The 14,882-nt window shown below is 45.9% G+C and overlaps 1 protein-coding gene across 3 annotated transcripts in view; it reads left to right on the forward strand.

Annotated features, from left to right (window-relative positions):
• The window catches only part of PIGU (phosphatidylinositol glycan anchor biosynthesis class U), a 94,135-nt gene that overhangs the window by 66,936 nt on the left and 12,317 nt on the right, over positions 1 to 14,882 (forward strand). For 2 of the 3 annotated variants that reach the window (XM_004430501.3, XM_087445374.1), the window contains 4 exons: positions 1,672 to 1,826; positions 4,106 to 4,249; positions 7,218 to 7,342; positions 13,577 to 13,719. In XM_004430501.3, coding sequence (XP_004430558.1) covers positions 1,672 to 1,826; positions 4,106 to 4,249; positions 7,218 to 7,342; positions 13,577 to 13,719 — 567 coding nt within the window. The remainder of the gene's footprint in view (positions 1 to 1,671; positions 1,827 to 4,105; positions 4,250 to 7,217; positions 7,343 to 13,576; positions 13,720 to 14,882) is intronic. The other variant, XM_087445373.1, reaches the window with a different exon arrangement.

Raw genomic sequence — 14,882 nt, forward strand, 5'->3', positions numbered from 1 at the left:
GGCTTTGGGGGAAAAATAAATACATAAATAAAATTATTAAAAAAAAAAACGAAAGACTAATATAATACCACCTTTTGTTTAGATTTCCCAGTTATGATTTTGCCGCATTTTCTATATCTATATAGAAATATAGACTTTTCTTTTTTTTCCTGACTCATTTGCAAGGAAGTTACAAACAATAAGACATATGAACCATAAATAGTCAGCAGGTAACTCTTAAGAAATAGAGCATTCTTACACGTAACCACAATACTGCTAGCACGCCCAAAGAGTTTAGCTTTCATAGATTAATATTATCTAATATATGCACTCCAAATTTAAATTCCCCAATATATACATGACCTTTATAGCATTTTGGGGGGAGGTGGGGTTCAGGATCCAATTAAGGATCATGTATTAGATTTCATTGTCTTCTCCTTTGATCTCTACCTTTTATTGTGTTTTTTTTGACGCTGGCATTTTAATTGAATCGTTTAAATTATTTATATTTTTCATAGAATGTTTCCATTTCGCCTCAGTTTTTTAAACACATTGGCATAAGTTTTTTCTTTCTTACCCCTGATGCTTCCTTAGTTATGTCCCCTTTTATATTCCTAATATTGTTTATTCTCTCTTTTTTCTTGATCAGTCTTATCAGAGACTCATCAATCTCATTAGTCATTTCTAAGAGCCAGCTTTTGGCTTTGTTGTTTGCTTATGTTGTGACTTTGTTTTACATTTCAACAAATTCTACTCTTATTATTTCCTTCCTTCTTTTGGGGTTTATTCTGTTGTTCTGTTTCTTATATCTTAAAACAGGTGTTTAGCTTATTTATTTTCAGCCTTCTATTCAAATATAAGTTTATAAGGCTATATTTTTTCCTCAGAGTACTCTTTTATCTACATTACACAAATAGTGATATGAGGTGATATAATTGATAACCATTAATTTCTAATGTCAGAATTTTCTATCATCATTTCTTATTTGACCTCTGAGTTATTTGGAAAAAGGTTTAAAATTTTCTTAATGTATTTTTAGGTTCTCTTTTTATTAATGATTTTGATGCATGGCATTATGGTCAGAGAATGGGGTCTGTATGATACAGACTCCTTGAGTTTGTTGATATTGCTTTATGACCTGATTTAGGTATGTGGTAAGTTTTTATAAATGCCCCCAAGATGCTTAAAATGAATGTGAATTCTCCCTGTTATTAGGTGTACTGTTCTATATATTATGCTTTGTAAGATTTTATGAGATCAAACTCATTATGTGTGCTATTCATATTTCCTACTTAGTTACTGATTTTTGTCTGTTTGGCCCATCAGTTACCACCGATAATGGATTTGCCTGTTTTTCCTTTTATTCATGTTTGTTTTATGTATTTTGAGACTGTGTTACTAAGATAACATACAAGTTTAGAACTGTTATGTCTTTTGGATGAATTCAACCCTTTATCATTCTGAAGCATCTTTATTTCTGCAATACTTTTTACATTAAAGTCTATTTTATCTGATAATAGTATAACCAAGCTAGTTTTCTGTTGGTTAGTGTTTACCTAGCATATCTTTTCGATCCTTTGAGTTTCAACTTTTCTGTGTCCTATGTTTCACAGGAGGGATCTTGAAGTTGAAGCTGATAACCGCTCTCTGTTCTTAATGTCCCTAAATGTACCGTTTTGCTTTCTCTGCTAGCGGCAGTACATACCTGTGAAAGTGAAGAGCAAAGCCTTCTGGATCTTCTCTTGGGAGTATGCCATGATGTACGTGGGAAGCCTAGTGGTAATCGTTTGCCTCTCCTTCTTCCTTCTCAGCTCCTGGGATTTCATCCCTGCAGTCTATGGCTTCATGTAAGTGATGACTTCATTAGAAAACTCTGGAAGCTAATTTTGTTTTCACAGCTCCAGCTGGAATCAGAGGGCCAGCGACCATGGGGAAGCATCTAGACACAGTGGTCCTCAAACTTTAGTGTGCATCAGAATCACCTGCAGGGCTTGTTAACACCCAGATTGCTAGGCCCCACCTCTAGAAGTTTTGATTAGTAAGTATGGGGTAGGGACCAAGAATTTGCATTTCTTAGAAGTTTTCCGGTGATGCTGATGCTGCTGGTCCGGAACACCCTTTGAGAACCACTGGTCTAGAGCATACCTTTGCTCTAGTGAGATTAAAGAGCACTCTCTAGGAACATCCAAAGTGACTACAGACTCTGCCTGGGAGGTTTTGGTTCAATCCAAAACAGGAATGGATATATTCCTCTACTGTAGGAAGGTCTCTGACAGTTTTAAAAGAAAGCCACCTCTGATTTGTCAAACTTTTAGAGAAAATTGAAATGGGTTTGCAGTATGAATTCTGCAGACATTTCTAGATGCTCTGTGTGTGGTATGCTGAGGGGGATGGTCACTGCCCAAGCTTCGAGGCACTCACACCCCAGTGGGGTGATAGACACTTAAACCTGTTGGGGTGGGGAAGGGACCTGGAGTGACAGATCCCCTTTTTGATTCTGGACTCCAAATTTGTGTTAAATTTTGGCTGAGCATAACAATGACTAAGTAACTTTCAGCTCTTCATACTCTTCCTTGGGTAGGAGTTTGTAATGTCTGCTAAAAAGCTTTTCCTGGTTTCCTGCTGGGCCATAGGTTGTGTTCTTTACTTCATTTCACAGAAAAGGAAATGTAGTTACAGCAGGAGGCAAAGACTTGCCCTGGCTGGAGGCCTTGGTCACTGAAGTCTGACCGTGAGCCATTGCCTGTTTTCTCCTTTCTCCATGCTCCATCTGTTGCCCTTTTAAAATTGTGGATTGACATAAGTTTAAACTCCATATTTTTTAAAATAAAAAATATAATGTAAATTTTTAGATAAGTCAAAATTGTAGCCAACCTTTATCTGATATAACTAGACAAAAAGTTTTCCAGTTAAACTCTTTTTTCTCAAATGAGGTCTGGAATCCTAGCCAGAACCTACTTCTTGTTCCTCAAGCCCCTAGAAGTCTCACTCCAGTGTCAGGTGCTCTGTCTTCTGGCTCCTGCTGTGCGGATGCAGAGCAAGAACGGGGAGGAGCAGAATCTTTGAGCTTCTTCCTCTAGGCAAGGAGCTTCATTCTAGACTTTCTGTTCCAGATCTCACTCCAAGTCACTAGGCAAGTCTTTGGAAAGTCCCGAATAGACATTGTTTATTTAAACCCATTCCTCTTTTGTTACACTACTGGATATCTCCTAATTTTAAATGTATATGTCTTAGGCAGTCAAAGAGGGGCTGGTCTTTGGATTTCTAGCATGAATCCCTGCCTCATTTCAGATCTTTGATGCATGTCAGAGTTTGGCTCAGCTAATATTTATTATGGGTTATCATTCTCTGTGCCTCTGCCCATTACTGCCAATTAGCAAAAAGCTAATTACCTATATCCAGGGTACCTGGAGAGCCCCTCCCATCCTGATCTCTTTGAGGACTGTCGACGTAAATAATCCATAATCAATCTATAAATCAAAATTGGGGTGAGTTTATTGTGAGCCAACTTTTGAGGACCGTGGCCCGGGGCCTTCCTTCCTTAAGGAAGGAAGGGCACCGAAGAAGTGGGGTGTACAGAATGGTTATATACCGTCAAAGAGCATGTGTCACATATGATTGCAATGTCCCTTTTACAATAGCCACAAGATCGCCCTGCCAAATTGCCCTGCCAGAATAGCCATTGATGGACACAGGGGGGCAGATCTCCTGTCTCGTGGGCGTGGCTGGTGTCAGGTCTGTTGTCTAGAGCTGGGTGGTCACAGGATGAGTGCAGCAGTCAAATCCTAGCCTAGGGAGAAATGCTTATCCTTAAGGAAATGTCAACGTGGGGGAAGTTGCATCCTTATCTTAAGGGCATTTACTCTTCTCTTTGGGACATGGCAAAGCAAATACACAATGCAGGTGACAGGCCCTTTTGGAAAAACAAACTCAGGCCGAATTAGTTTTACCCCAAATGGCTTCCTCATATGCTCCAATATATCCTATTGCTTGCCATTTATTTATCAGGATAAAGTCATCCTTGGCTGCTCAGTAATGACCAAAGTCTTCAGGAGAAAATCAGATCAAAGCAGACCATTTATAACTTCACTCTCTGTTTTCTCTCCCCTTGTTTTCTTCATTCCAGACTTTCTGTTCCAGATCTCACTCCAAACATTGGTCTTTTCTGGTACTTCTTTGCGGAGATGTTTGAGCACTTCAGCCTCTTCTTTGTATGTGTGTTTCAGATCAACGTCTTCTTCTACACCATCCCCTTAGCCATAAAGCTAAAGTAAGTGGTGAGACCTGCTGCTGCTTTGTCCACAGAGCCAGCTATAGCTTTACAGGTGCCCTTCCAACTGGGAGCATCTGCTGTTAGGTTTATGCCATCTTTGCCCAGGGAACCCTGCCCTCAGTTGCCTCGGGTGCCAGTGGCTATAGTCAGCAATGGAGTCACACATGAGTGCAGCCTGTAGGGAGGGAGCTTTGGAGCACCCTCATATTTTCCCAACCTCACTTTGGGGTACTTGTGCCCACACTGCTGCTGAGCCCGCTCACTGTTTTGGATAAGAGCGGGGGTTGGAGTGAGGGGTGGGGTGTCTTTGGAAAAAGTGGATCTGGGGCTGGCCCCGTGGCGGAGCTGTTAAATGCGTGCGCTCTGCTGCTGGCGGCCCCGGGGTTCAGATCCTGGGCCGGCACTGACACACCGCTTGTCAGGCCATGCTGTGGTGGCGTCCCACATGAAGTAGAGGAAGATGAGCACAGATGTCAGCTCAGGGCTGATCTTCCTCACAAAAAAAAAAAAGTGGATCTTGTTGGGTGTCCTCTATCATGAGCCCAGTGACAGTTTGCCCGAGAGAACTCAGGATGTGTTAGTTGGAAGGCTGGCTACCTGCAGCTCTGTTTAATCTTCTGATCAGTTTCCCTCAAAAGGGTTGTCTGTGGAGCTCTCTTCTGCAGTATACGAGAGCTAACGTGTTGAGCCTGGCTCCGTCCCAGACACCTTTCTAGGCTTTCTGAAATATATTCATACCTAACCCTTCCAGCAGCTCGGAGGTAGGCATTATTTTATTATCATCATTCCCATTTTATAGTTGAGTACATTGATGTTCAGAGAGGTGGAATGGTTTTCCCAGAGTCATACAGCTAGTAAGCAGTGGAGGTGGAGATTCAGACCCAGGTTTGTCTGGCTCCAGAATCTATGCTTAGCCCTCTGCACCACGCCAAGCTCCTGATAGAGATCACTTGTAGCAGCCCCTGGAAATGGTTCTATTATCCTAGCTTCAGAAAAGGGAAAACAGGTACCAACAGGTACAGATATGTCTGGATGGTCCAGGGAAGCTGGAAGAGAGTTTGATTCAGATTTCAAGAGCTTGAGTTCTCTGCTCTAACCTTCCTGCCATTCTCCATGGCCAGTGAACCAATGCACATGGCTCCCATTCTGTAAAAGCTCAGAGTTAATGCTTTCTTCCCATGACACAGCTTTGGCCCGTCATCTGGCAGAAAATCATCTTTCCTTGGCCTGGTAGGCTCCAGAACTCTGGCAGCCTTGCCTAGCCAAGCTCTCCAGCTGTCTGTGGTCCACATTCCCTGCCCTTGTTCTGGTCAGGCCTAGCCACTGGGCTGAAAGAAGCAGGGAACCTGGAACAGTTTTCCTTGCTCTGTTGTAGCTAGCTCTCCAGCAGCTTCCAACGTCTGCATGTGAAAGGCCACAGATAGCTCCTGAGTAGACAATAGCACCACCATCATGTGACACCCCCTCCCTCCCCAGCACCTCCCCAGGCGAGGGCCTCAGGGTTGTGGGGACGGAGGATATGAAGATAGCTGACCTCCCCCACTGCTGCCCTCCTTTGCCTGGATATGAAGTTCCACTGACTCTCCAGCTCACTGCACTGCTTGCTTCCAGTGCTAGCTTTGTGGGAACAGGGCCCTTCAGGCCACCTCTCCCCAGGCAGTGTTGCTAGAGGTTCTGGTCTCCATGTTTTTTGGCACTACATTTTCACTGGCCTTTTCATAGAAATGTTGTAGCTGTTACCAGCTACCTAAAAAGTCCAAAGCCAATGATTTAGATGGTCTTTAGCAAGATGCTCACTGAGCTAGCTGGACCCTTCTTAGAGGCTACAGGACTACGTGACTTGGCCACGCGAGTTTCTGAGGCATTTGCTGTGTAGAAGTGCTGGAGCGTTTGGGTGTGTACATGTTTGTCTCCACATCTCAGATTTACACCCATTGAGTCACCCTGACCTTTGACCTGCAAGGCAAGAATGCCATTAACCTCTGAAGAAAACCTTCATGAGCTAGGCATCCAGGTACTGTGCAGAAGTAAGCCACGTGCATGTTGTTTAGGTGTAGCTGAGGAGGGTGTAGATCTGACCTCTTCCTGTTGGCTTCTCTTTAGCACTTTGTCAGCTCTCGGAGGAGCGCTGGAGGCTGAGCTCTGTCCCTCCCTGATTAGAGCTGTGATCATGCTAGGCACTCAGGAGAACAGTATTGGTGGTGCTTAGGAGTGCTGAGACAAACGACTCCGTCACTTACTGACTCACTTCTCTGAACCTCATTTCCTCATCTGCAAAGTGCAGGTGACAGTACTGCCTACCTCGAGGGGTAGTTGGGGTATAGTGAGGACCACATGCAATGATGCAAGAAGAGGGACTAGCACAGAACTTAGCACAGAGTGAGGGTCAGGAAATGGTAGCCATTAAGGTAACAAGAATACCAGTTCCAGCCCTTAAGCGCTGAAAAGCTGCATGCAGCTCTCAGTTCTCTTTCTGGAAAGGAGCTCATCATAGCTAAGGGTCTGTAGACCCCTCTGACCCTATTGTCAGAGAAAAAAGCATCAGCAGGGAGGCACTTCTTGCCCTGGGTCCAGTTGTCAGAGGGGCCTCTGGCAAGGGAGGCTGCCTCTTGTTACTCTGACAAGCAGTCATTTAAGCCTAGTTGTAAAGAGCACTGACTTCATTTGTTTTCTTCCTCAGTGGCTCCTGGGGAAAGGCCTGGAGCTGGAGGAGGGGCTTGATGGGAAATGTCTCTGTGGGCTGTTTCTCTGTGTTTGCTGGGCCCTCCTCACCACCTCTGGGCATCTCTGGGTCCCCACAGTTTTCTGCTCTGCTACTTGGCCTGGCCCTGGTAGCAGAGCAGCCACTGCCTGAAGTCCCTTGAAGAGTATTTTTGGGTTCGAGGGATGGGGTCAAGAGTCTCTGGGGGGGCCTGGTCCCGGACTGATCTTTCTCTCTCTGTCTGTCTGCCCTGCCCCACCCCAGGGAGCACCCTATCTTCTTCATGTTCATCCAGATTGCTATCATCTCTATCTTCAAGTCCTACCCGACGGTGGGGGATGTGGCTCTCTACATGGCCTTCTTCCCCGTGTGGAACCATCTGTACAGATGTGAGTACTCTCGCCTCTAACCCCCTGGTGGCAGATTTGTGTCAGCGAGGCCCCTGGATGAAACAGCCAGGGAAAAAGGAATCGATAGGCATTTGCTGGGCATCTGCTATGCTAGCAGCAACAGGAGAGAGGCAGTGACATGAGGTACAATATCTGCCTCCTGGGTGCTATGGACTAGTGATGATAATAATAATAATAACTACCATTTATTGAGCACTTACTATGTACCTGGTCACTGTTGTTCTAAGAATGTTACATGCATTAGCTCATTTTATCTTCACACCAGCCTTTGAGGAAAGTATCCCCATTTTGCAGATGAGAAAACTGAGGTATAGAAAGGTAGAGCCACTTGTTCAAGGTCACATGACTGGTAAGTGGAAGGGCTGGTATTAGAATCCAGATCTGTGAGCCTCTACCCAGCGCTGTCTAATAAGACTTTCTGTGATGATGGAAATGTCCTATATCTGCACAGTCCAGTAGAGTAGCCACTAGTGTGACAGAGAAGCTGAGCCACACATGGCTAGTGGCTACTATATTGGACAGTGCACCGCTGGACGTTGGGCTTTGAACCATTTCCCAGTGCTGCACCCAAAGGACCATAGAAGACAGATGGGCAGCACTAGACTTCCTGCCTTCTCTGAAGACCCCTTTAAACTCTAACCATCCCCTCCTCAGAAAACAGCCTGGTGGTGATCTAGCTGTGCTTCGTAGGCCGCCAGTGTTTCCCTCGGTCGGACTCTTCGCCCTCTGTGTGGGTTCTTTGCAGTGTTGGTGAGCTCCCTTAGGGTAGACTCACCTTTGTGTCCCAGCACCCAGGATCAAACCTGACACACAGAACAACTCGGCAGATGTTTGTGGATGGGTTTATTAAACCTCCCTAATAAAGAGGCAGTGTCAGTGCGCCAACACCGCTTGATTCTCTAACCAAAATGTGAAGGGAGCTGTTGAACTTTTCTTGCCTACAGTGGGTGCACAGCAAGGTGTCAAAAGAAATTGGGGAGAGCAGGCTCCAGAGGAAGTGAGTCTTGGTTGTTGTTTTGGGCTGTCTGGGTATCAACTGGGAAGTGAAACTGACCAGCTGCCAGAAAGAAACCTACCTGTAGGAGTGGGCCTCTGAGCGAAGGTAAACAGATGAGTGGGCAGGCCAAGCCAGGGTGGTGATGGCCTGGTCGGGTGGTGACCAGTCCAGCCTGATTGGGAGGAGGAAGTGACATCCTTATTGCACAGACAAGAATCACCCAGTGCAGTGGGCTCAGAGTCAGCCTGGGGCCCCTTGGCAGAGTGGCAGTGACAAGTCATGAGGCCACCAAACATGTGAAAATACCCCGCTTTGTGACAGGGTGGGTCTTGGGGACATTGATCCTTTTTCCCCAAAAGTATCGCAAACAGGACATCTCCCTCCCTCAGGTAATATCTTTCATCCCATATTGCTGGACACAGTCTGAGCCAGACTGACTTGAGTCTGAATCCTGGCTTTCCCATTACTAGCCACGTATTTTTAGGCAAATCATTTAACCTTTCTGAGCCTCCCATTTTTTAATGTGGCAAATGGGGAGAATATCTTTCATGGATGTTTTAAGTGTGAGAAAAAAATAAATGTAAATAACACTGCAGTTATCATCACAAATAATTATGCAGGGGAGTCTCCTGCATAGTTTCATGATCAAAGCTTCAGGCTTGGTAGCCAGAGTTATTCAGAGTCATTAGAGTAAACATATTTTTCAAGACTTGAAATAAGCTATTTTATGCCCTCTGGGGTGATGAGGCACAAAAAATAAGGCTGGGGTTTCCGGAAACCCGGCGATTTAATAGATGCTGTTGTTGGCCGGCTGGGCAAATTCAGCTTGTCTGAAGGTCCTGCAGAGAGCGTTGGCTGCTACCCCTTGATGCCCAGCTCCTGTGGCAGAGAATACTCATGCTCAGAGTATCTGTTTGGGCCATAACAACTATGAGTCATTAATTCAGCCAGGAGCCTCTTCAGCCTGGTCCTTGGACCTATGAGTGGAGACTTTGAGAAGTATTTAAGCCTAGGTCGAATATATTCAGACCTTTAATGGGGTTAAGAATTCAGTTTAAACATTAGTTACTGGTGCTGACACACCTTCTCGCACATTTACCTTTTTGTTTTCCTATCCTGATCAGTGGGGAGGAGAAGAGGCACGTGGGCCCTTCTTTGAGTGAGGGCCCTTCCTTGAGTGAGGGCCCCAGACACCGGGACTCTGTGGTGCTTGGGGCCAGGATGAGTCATACAGACACAGAATTGCGGTGTTAGGGAACAGCCTGCTGGCAAAGCCAGTGCCAGCCTGCAGTGGTCCAGCTGAAAGAGCCAGTTACCAAAGAGCTGGATTTTTTGTGTGTGTGTGTTTTATTTATTTTTTTATTAACTGTTGTATAAAGATTAAAAAATTGATAAAAATACATATAAATTTTAAAGAATAATAATACAATAAATTCCCATGTACCTAGCACCTAGTTTAAGAAAGGGAACGTTACCACAACCTTTGAAGTCCCTAAATCCCCTCTGTGCCCCTGCCCCTCCCAATGGGACTGTATTCTTCAAGTGGAATTTTATTTCTGAATGCCTGAGGCTCAGAGCAGGAAGGTAACTTGCCTGAAGTTTCAGTTTGTCAGTAGTGGAGCCAGAGATTAGATAAGCCACCCAGTGAACATAGTAGGGAATCTGATTCCATTTGGCCTAGCAAGACTGGTAAAGGGTGAACCCTTTCGTCTCATTAGGCCCTGGTCATCTCTGACATCTCTGACACCTCCTGGTGCCTGGAACAAGCTGTCCTGTGCCCCGGCTCCCCAGCTCCATCTGCTCTGGCATATAGCTTTAATCCTCTGGCCTGTCAGCCAGCAAGAGTGAGCAGCAGCTCCCCAGTCCTGCAAAGGTCACCACAGGCCAGAAGCCAACTGGACACTGGTGACAGTTCCTCCAGGCACATGGGAATGTATCTTTGCACTCTTTTGATTGCAGCCTGGAGCTGCTGTGAGCCTCTCTTAGTCTCTGTGCACTTGGTCACCTTTTTGTCACCCGGTCTGAAATCCAAAGTGGCTAGAAGCATGGAACAAAGACCAACCTGGGCTGTCAGGCCATAGGAGTTTTATTTTAGGAATAGTGTATATTCTTTTCAGCAAATAATTTCCAGGGGATCAGAAAGAACCACTGAGAAATGTAAATAGTGATGTTAGAGTGGAGGAATGGCAAATAGATTTGCTCTCCTTTCTTGAGGTTGTAACATTATTTAGTAATAATAATTCTCAGTGCAAAATTCCTGACTTTTCCCAGATTTACTGTTTCTGCGAGCAAGGACAAGGTTTCCAAGAGGTCTCAGACAGGCTTGAGTCAGAGTTATAATCGCTCAGCTTTGAAAACCCAGAATCGTGGAAATTTCAGGTTAGAAAAGAGGACCTTGCAAGCCCTCCAGGCCAGTGTTTCCAAATTGTGGGATTTCATAGACCACTGACATTTCAAAAAATTCTGGTGACAGAATTGCCAACTTTTTAGTTTGCTGAAGACATTAAAACAGTCAACTACCAGCCATTTGTCCCCATTTCATAAAAGAAAGGACTTTTTAACAACAACCAGCAACAAAAAGACACCTATTATTTCTCAATAAAGAATGAATCTTAAGTTGAAAACATTCAGCTTTAACAAGAACTTTGCAGTACCTTGTCCTGATTATTCTCACTGTGACACAGACCAGTGAAATCTCTGCTGCAGACTTTATGGGCCTCTTATTGGGTAAGTCTGCAGCTGTAATCCAGTGGGTTGCACCCTTGGCTGCATATTGGTATCACTGGGGAAACTTTTAGAAACTAATATGACTGCCTGGGCCCCACCCCTAGAGACTCTGATTTCCTTAGTCTGGGTGGGGCTCCCAGGTGATTTTAATTTATAACCAGAATTGAGAATCGTGTGTGTAATCCAGTCCCCCTTCCAATGCATGAACCCCCACTATAGCATTTCAACCAAGTTGTCGTACATCTGAGACAAGCAGCCTTAAGGTTCTGGAGTTTCCCATCTCTTAAATCTTAAAACTCTGATTTAGGAGAAGGGATTTCCTGAAGGTCAGGATCAGAGAGAGGAAGGGAACTTCTATTCATTAAGTGCCTTCCGGCACCCAGACCCAGTGCTAAGCTTTGTTTAAAAAGTATTCTTTTAATTAATTTATTTTAAATAGTATTTATTAGTTTATTTAAAAATCCAGTAAAGTATAAAGAAAGAAATGAAAATAACATATAATCCTATTGTCAGATATTCCCTTTTGAATTAAAAGGGAAAAAAAGCACAGTGTGGTAGGCAGAATAAGGTTGCCTCTCCTCACTGTCCCAAAGATGTTCACATGATAATCCCCAGAACCTATGAATATATCATCTTACATGGCAAAAGGACTTGCAGATGGGAAGATTATCCTGGATTATCTAGATGGGCCCAGTGTAATCACAGGGGCCCTTAGAAGTGGAAGAGGTGGGGCAGGTGGTTATGGGAAGTCTCTGTACCTTCTGCTCAGTTTTGCTGTGAACCTAAAACTGCTCTAAAAACTAAAGTCTATTTTTAAAAAAAAGTGGAAGAGAGAGGCAAAAGAGGAGGTCAGAGTGAGAAGGACCTAATCAACATTGCTGGTTGAAGATGGAAGGGGGTCATGAGTCAAGAATGCAGCAGCCTTGGGGCTGGCCCAGTGGCGCAAGCGGTTAAGTACCAGTGCTCCACTGTGGCGGCCTGGGGTTCGCAGGTTTGGATCCCGGGCGCGCACCGACGCACCGCTTGTCAAGCCATGCTGTGGCGGTGTCCCATAAAAAGTAGAGGAAGATGGCCACGGATGTTAGCTCAGGTCCAATCTTCCTCAACAAAAAGGGGAGGATTGGCATCAGATGTTAGCTCAGGGCTAGTCCTCCTCACAAAAAAAAAAAGAAAAAGAATGCAGCAGCCTCTACATTGCTGCAAAGGCGAGCAAGCGGATTCTCCCACAGAGCCTTCAGAGGGGTGCAGCCCTGCAAATACCTTGATTTTAGCCTGTGAGACCCAATTTGGACTTTTTTTTTTTTTGTGAGGAAGATCCGCCCTGAGCTAACATCTGCCAATCCTCCTCTTTTTGCTGAGGAAGACTGGCCCTGGGCTAACACCCATGCCCACCCTCCTCCACTTTATATGGGACGCCGCCACAGCATGGCATGACAGGCGGTGCGTCGGTGCATGCCTGGATCCGAACCGGCGAACCCCGGGCCACCGCAGCGGAGCGCGCGCACTTAACCGCTTGCGCCACTGGGCCGGCCCCTGGACTTCTGACTTCCAGAATTGTAAGATAATAAATTATATTGTTTAAACCACTAAGTTTTTGGTAATTTGTTACAGCCGTAGTTGAAAACACACAGTAATACATCTGTGCCCGGTTTTTCACACATCTTCTTCCTTAATTCATGTAACACTCCTATGAAGTGGGCGTTTTAGCCCTATTTTAGAGATGGGGAAGCTGAGACTCAGAGAAACTTGCTGGCAGAGCGAGGATTTTAACCAAGATTTCTCTGAGGCCAGGTTTGTGCCTCACTATCAAGCTACCTTCCCCTCAGCTGAACCAGGCTGCCTGCCCGTGGACCATCCTGTGTAGCAGGTCCTCCCTCTGTGAGTGGGGGGGTGGTATTAGGGAGGGAGGGTGTCAAAAAGAGATTTTTGGATCATCTGAGGAAGAGTGAGGGACTTTTGAAGAGCAAGGCAAGGGACCTCAGACATGAATTAAGGAGAATGGAAAACACGTTCCTAAGACCTGGGGATGTGGCGCCATAGACTCACTGTGGGGCTCTAATCTCCATGAGTTCATGCTGCCATTCCCATTCACGATCCGAGGTGGCCAGACAGCACCCTGCTTGGGGAGAGGGGAGGAGTTACTCTTGGACACTCCGAGATTAGGGGGTAGAGGGCAGTGTCTTGCTGAAGTGCCCCCTGTGCTGTGCCCAGAGGCGTTCACGGCATTGCCGTCTTTGGCCAGCCAAGCCCACAGTGGGAGGTCCACAAATCTAGGACCTCCCACCAGCTTTGGGCATAGGGAGCCATTGCTAAGAGTCTGAGGTTTGCCCCTTGGCACCCTGGTGCCTCTGAGTATTGGGGGGTAGGGGTTCTGCCTTTGAGCTACACCAGGCTGCCCCTGGGCCTCTCTGTCCTGCAGGGCCATCACAGTAAGAAAGGGTCTCAAAGAGAATCAGCATTGGGCTAACTGTGACCATCTGTCTTTGCAGTTCTGCGAAACATCTTTGTCCTTGCCTGCATCATTATCGTCTGCTCCCTGCTCTTCCCTGTCCTGTGGCATCTCTGGATTTATGCAGGAAGTGCCAACTCCAATTTCTTTTATGCCATCACACTGACCTTCAACGTTGGACAGGTAAGAGTCAAGGGCAGCACGGGGACAAGGATTCTTTTCGTAGCCTCAGACTTTTGACCTTGGCCCTGGGTTCTGCAAACTGGGGGTTTGAATGTGAATGAGGGGACAGTTCCTCCCCTCAAGTAGCTCTCTCCATCAGGTGGAGAAGAAAGAGAAGTAAGAGCGTCGGGGAAAACTGAATTTCGCTAACAATTTATTGGGCACCATGCTGAGCCATCACCTCACTGAATTCTCACGGCGAGCCTGTGGGACAGCGTTAGCCATGTTTTACAAGTGGGAACCGAGGCTCGCAGAGGTTGTCTCTTGCCCAAGGTCATTGGAGGAGCCAAAAACCAAATCAGAGAAGGCTCAGTTTCTGAGGCCACGTTCTCTCTGTAACAGTGCCTGGGCTGCGTGGCATCTAGAATGAGTGCACCATGTGAGGATGGGGAGGGCAAGGGCGAGGGGAGGAGAGACTTTGCCAACTCCACAGCAGGAGCAAAGGCAGGGGGATGAGAAATAGTTTGGTCTAGCTGTTGAGTAAGTCTGGAGCACAAATTATACCACTGGGAGTGGTGGAGAGGACGCTGGCCGGAGGGGGTCACAGAATGAGAAGTACTGGCAAGGAGCTCTGACCTTCCTCTGACCCCGGGAGAGCCTCTCCCTTGGTGCCATAGAGCTTTGGTTCTCAGCATCAGAATCACTGCGGGGAGCGGGTTAAAAATGCAGATTCCCTGTTAGTATGTTTTAAATCCTGTAGTTATGTTGTGACTGTTACAATTACATGGCTTTGTTTTTGGAAAAAAAGCAGATTCTCTGATCCCATTCCCAGAGATGTTGATTCAATAGATGTGGAAAACAGGGTCAGGAATTGGTATTTTTAACAAGCTCTCACAGAGATTCCCTTACAGGTGGTGTAGCAGACTTCTCTGGAGTCCCCTCGTCCACTGTGCTGCGTTCTCTCAGGTCACTTCTGTCCTCATTGTCAAGGTCTTATGAGAATCAGTTGTCCCGTTTCCATTGGCACAGCCAGGCACTTCCTGTGCGTAATGGACTGGATGGGAAGCAAGACTAGCTGGAAAGACTAATGATGCCAGTGAATAATCCCCCGGGAGATTCTTGCCTCCAGTGTTAGTGCTGGGAGAGAAGAAGAGAGTTAGGGCTTTTTCAGTGAATGATGGGTC

This window comes from Ceratotherium simum, chromosome 21 (genome assembly GCF_057802395.1).
Source record: "Ceratotherium simum simum isolate JZ-2026a chromosome 21, ASM5780239v1, whole genome shotgun sequence".
Lineage (NCBI taxonomy): Eukaryota > Metazoa > Chordata > Mammalia > Perissodactyla > Rhinocerotidae > Ceratotherium > Ceratotherium simum.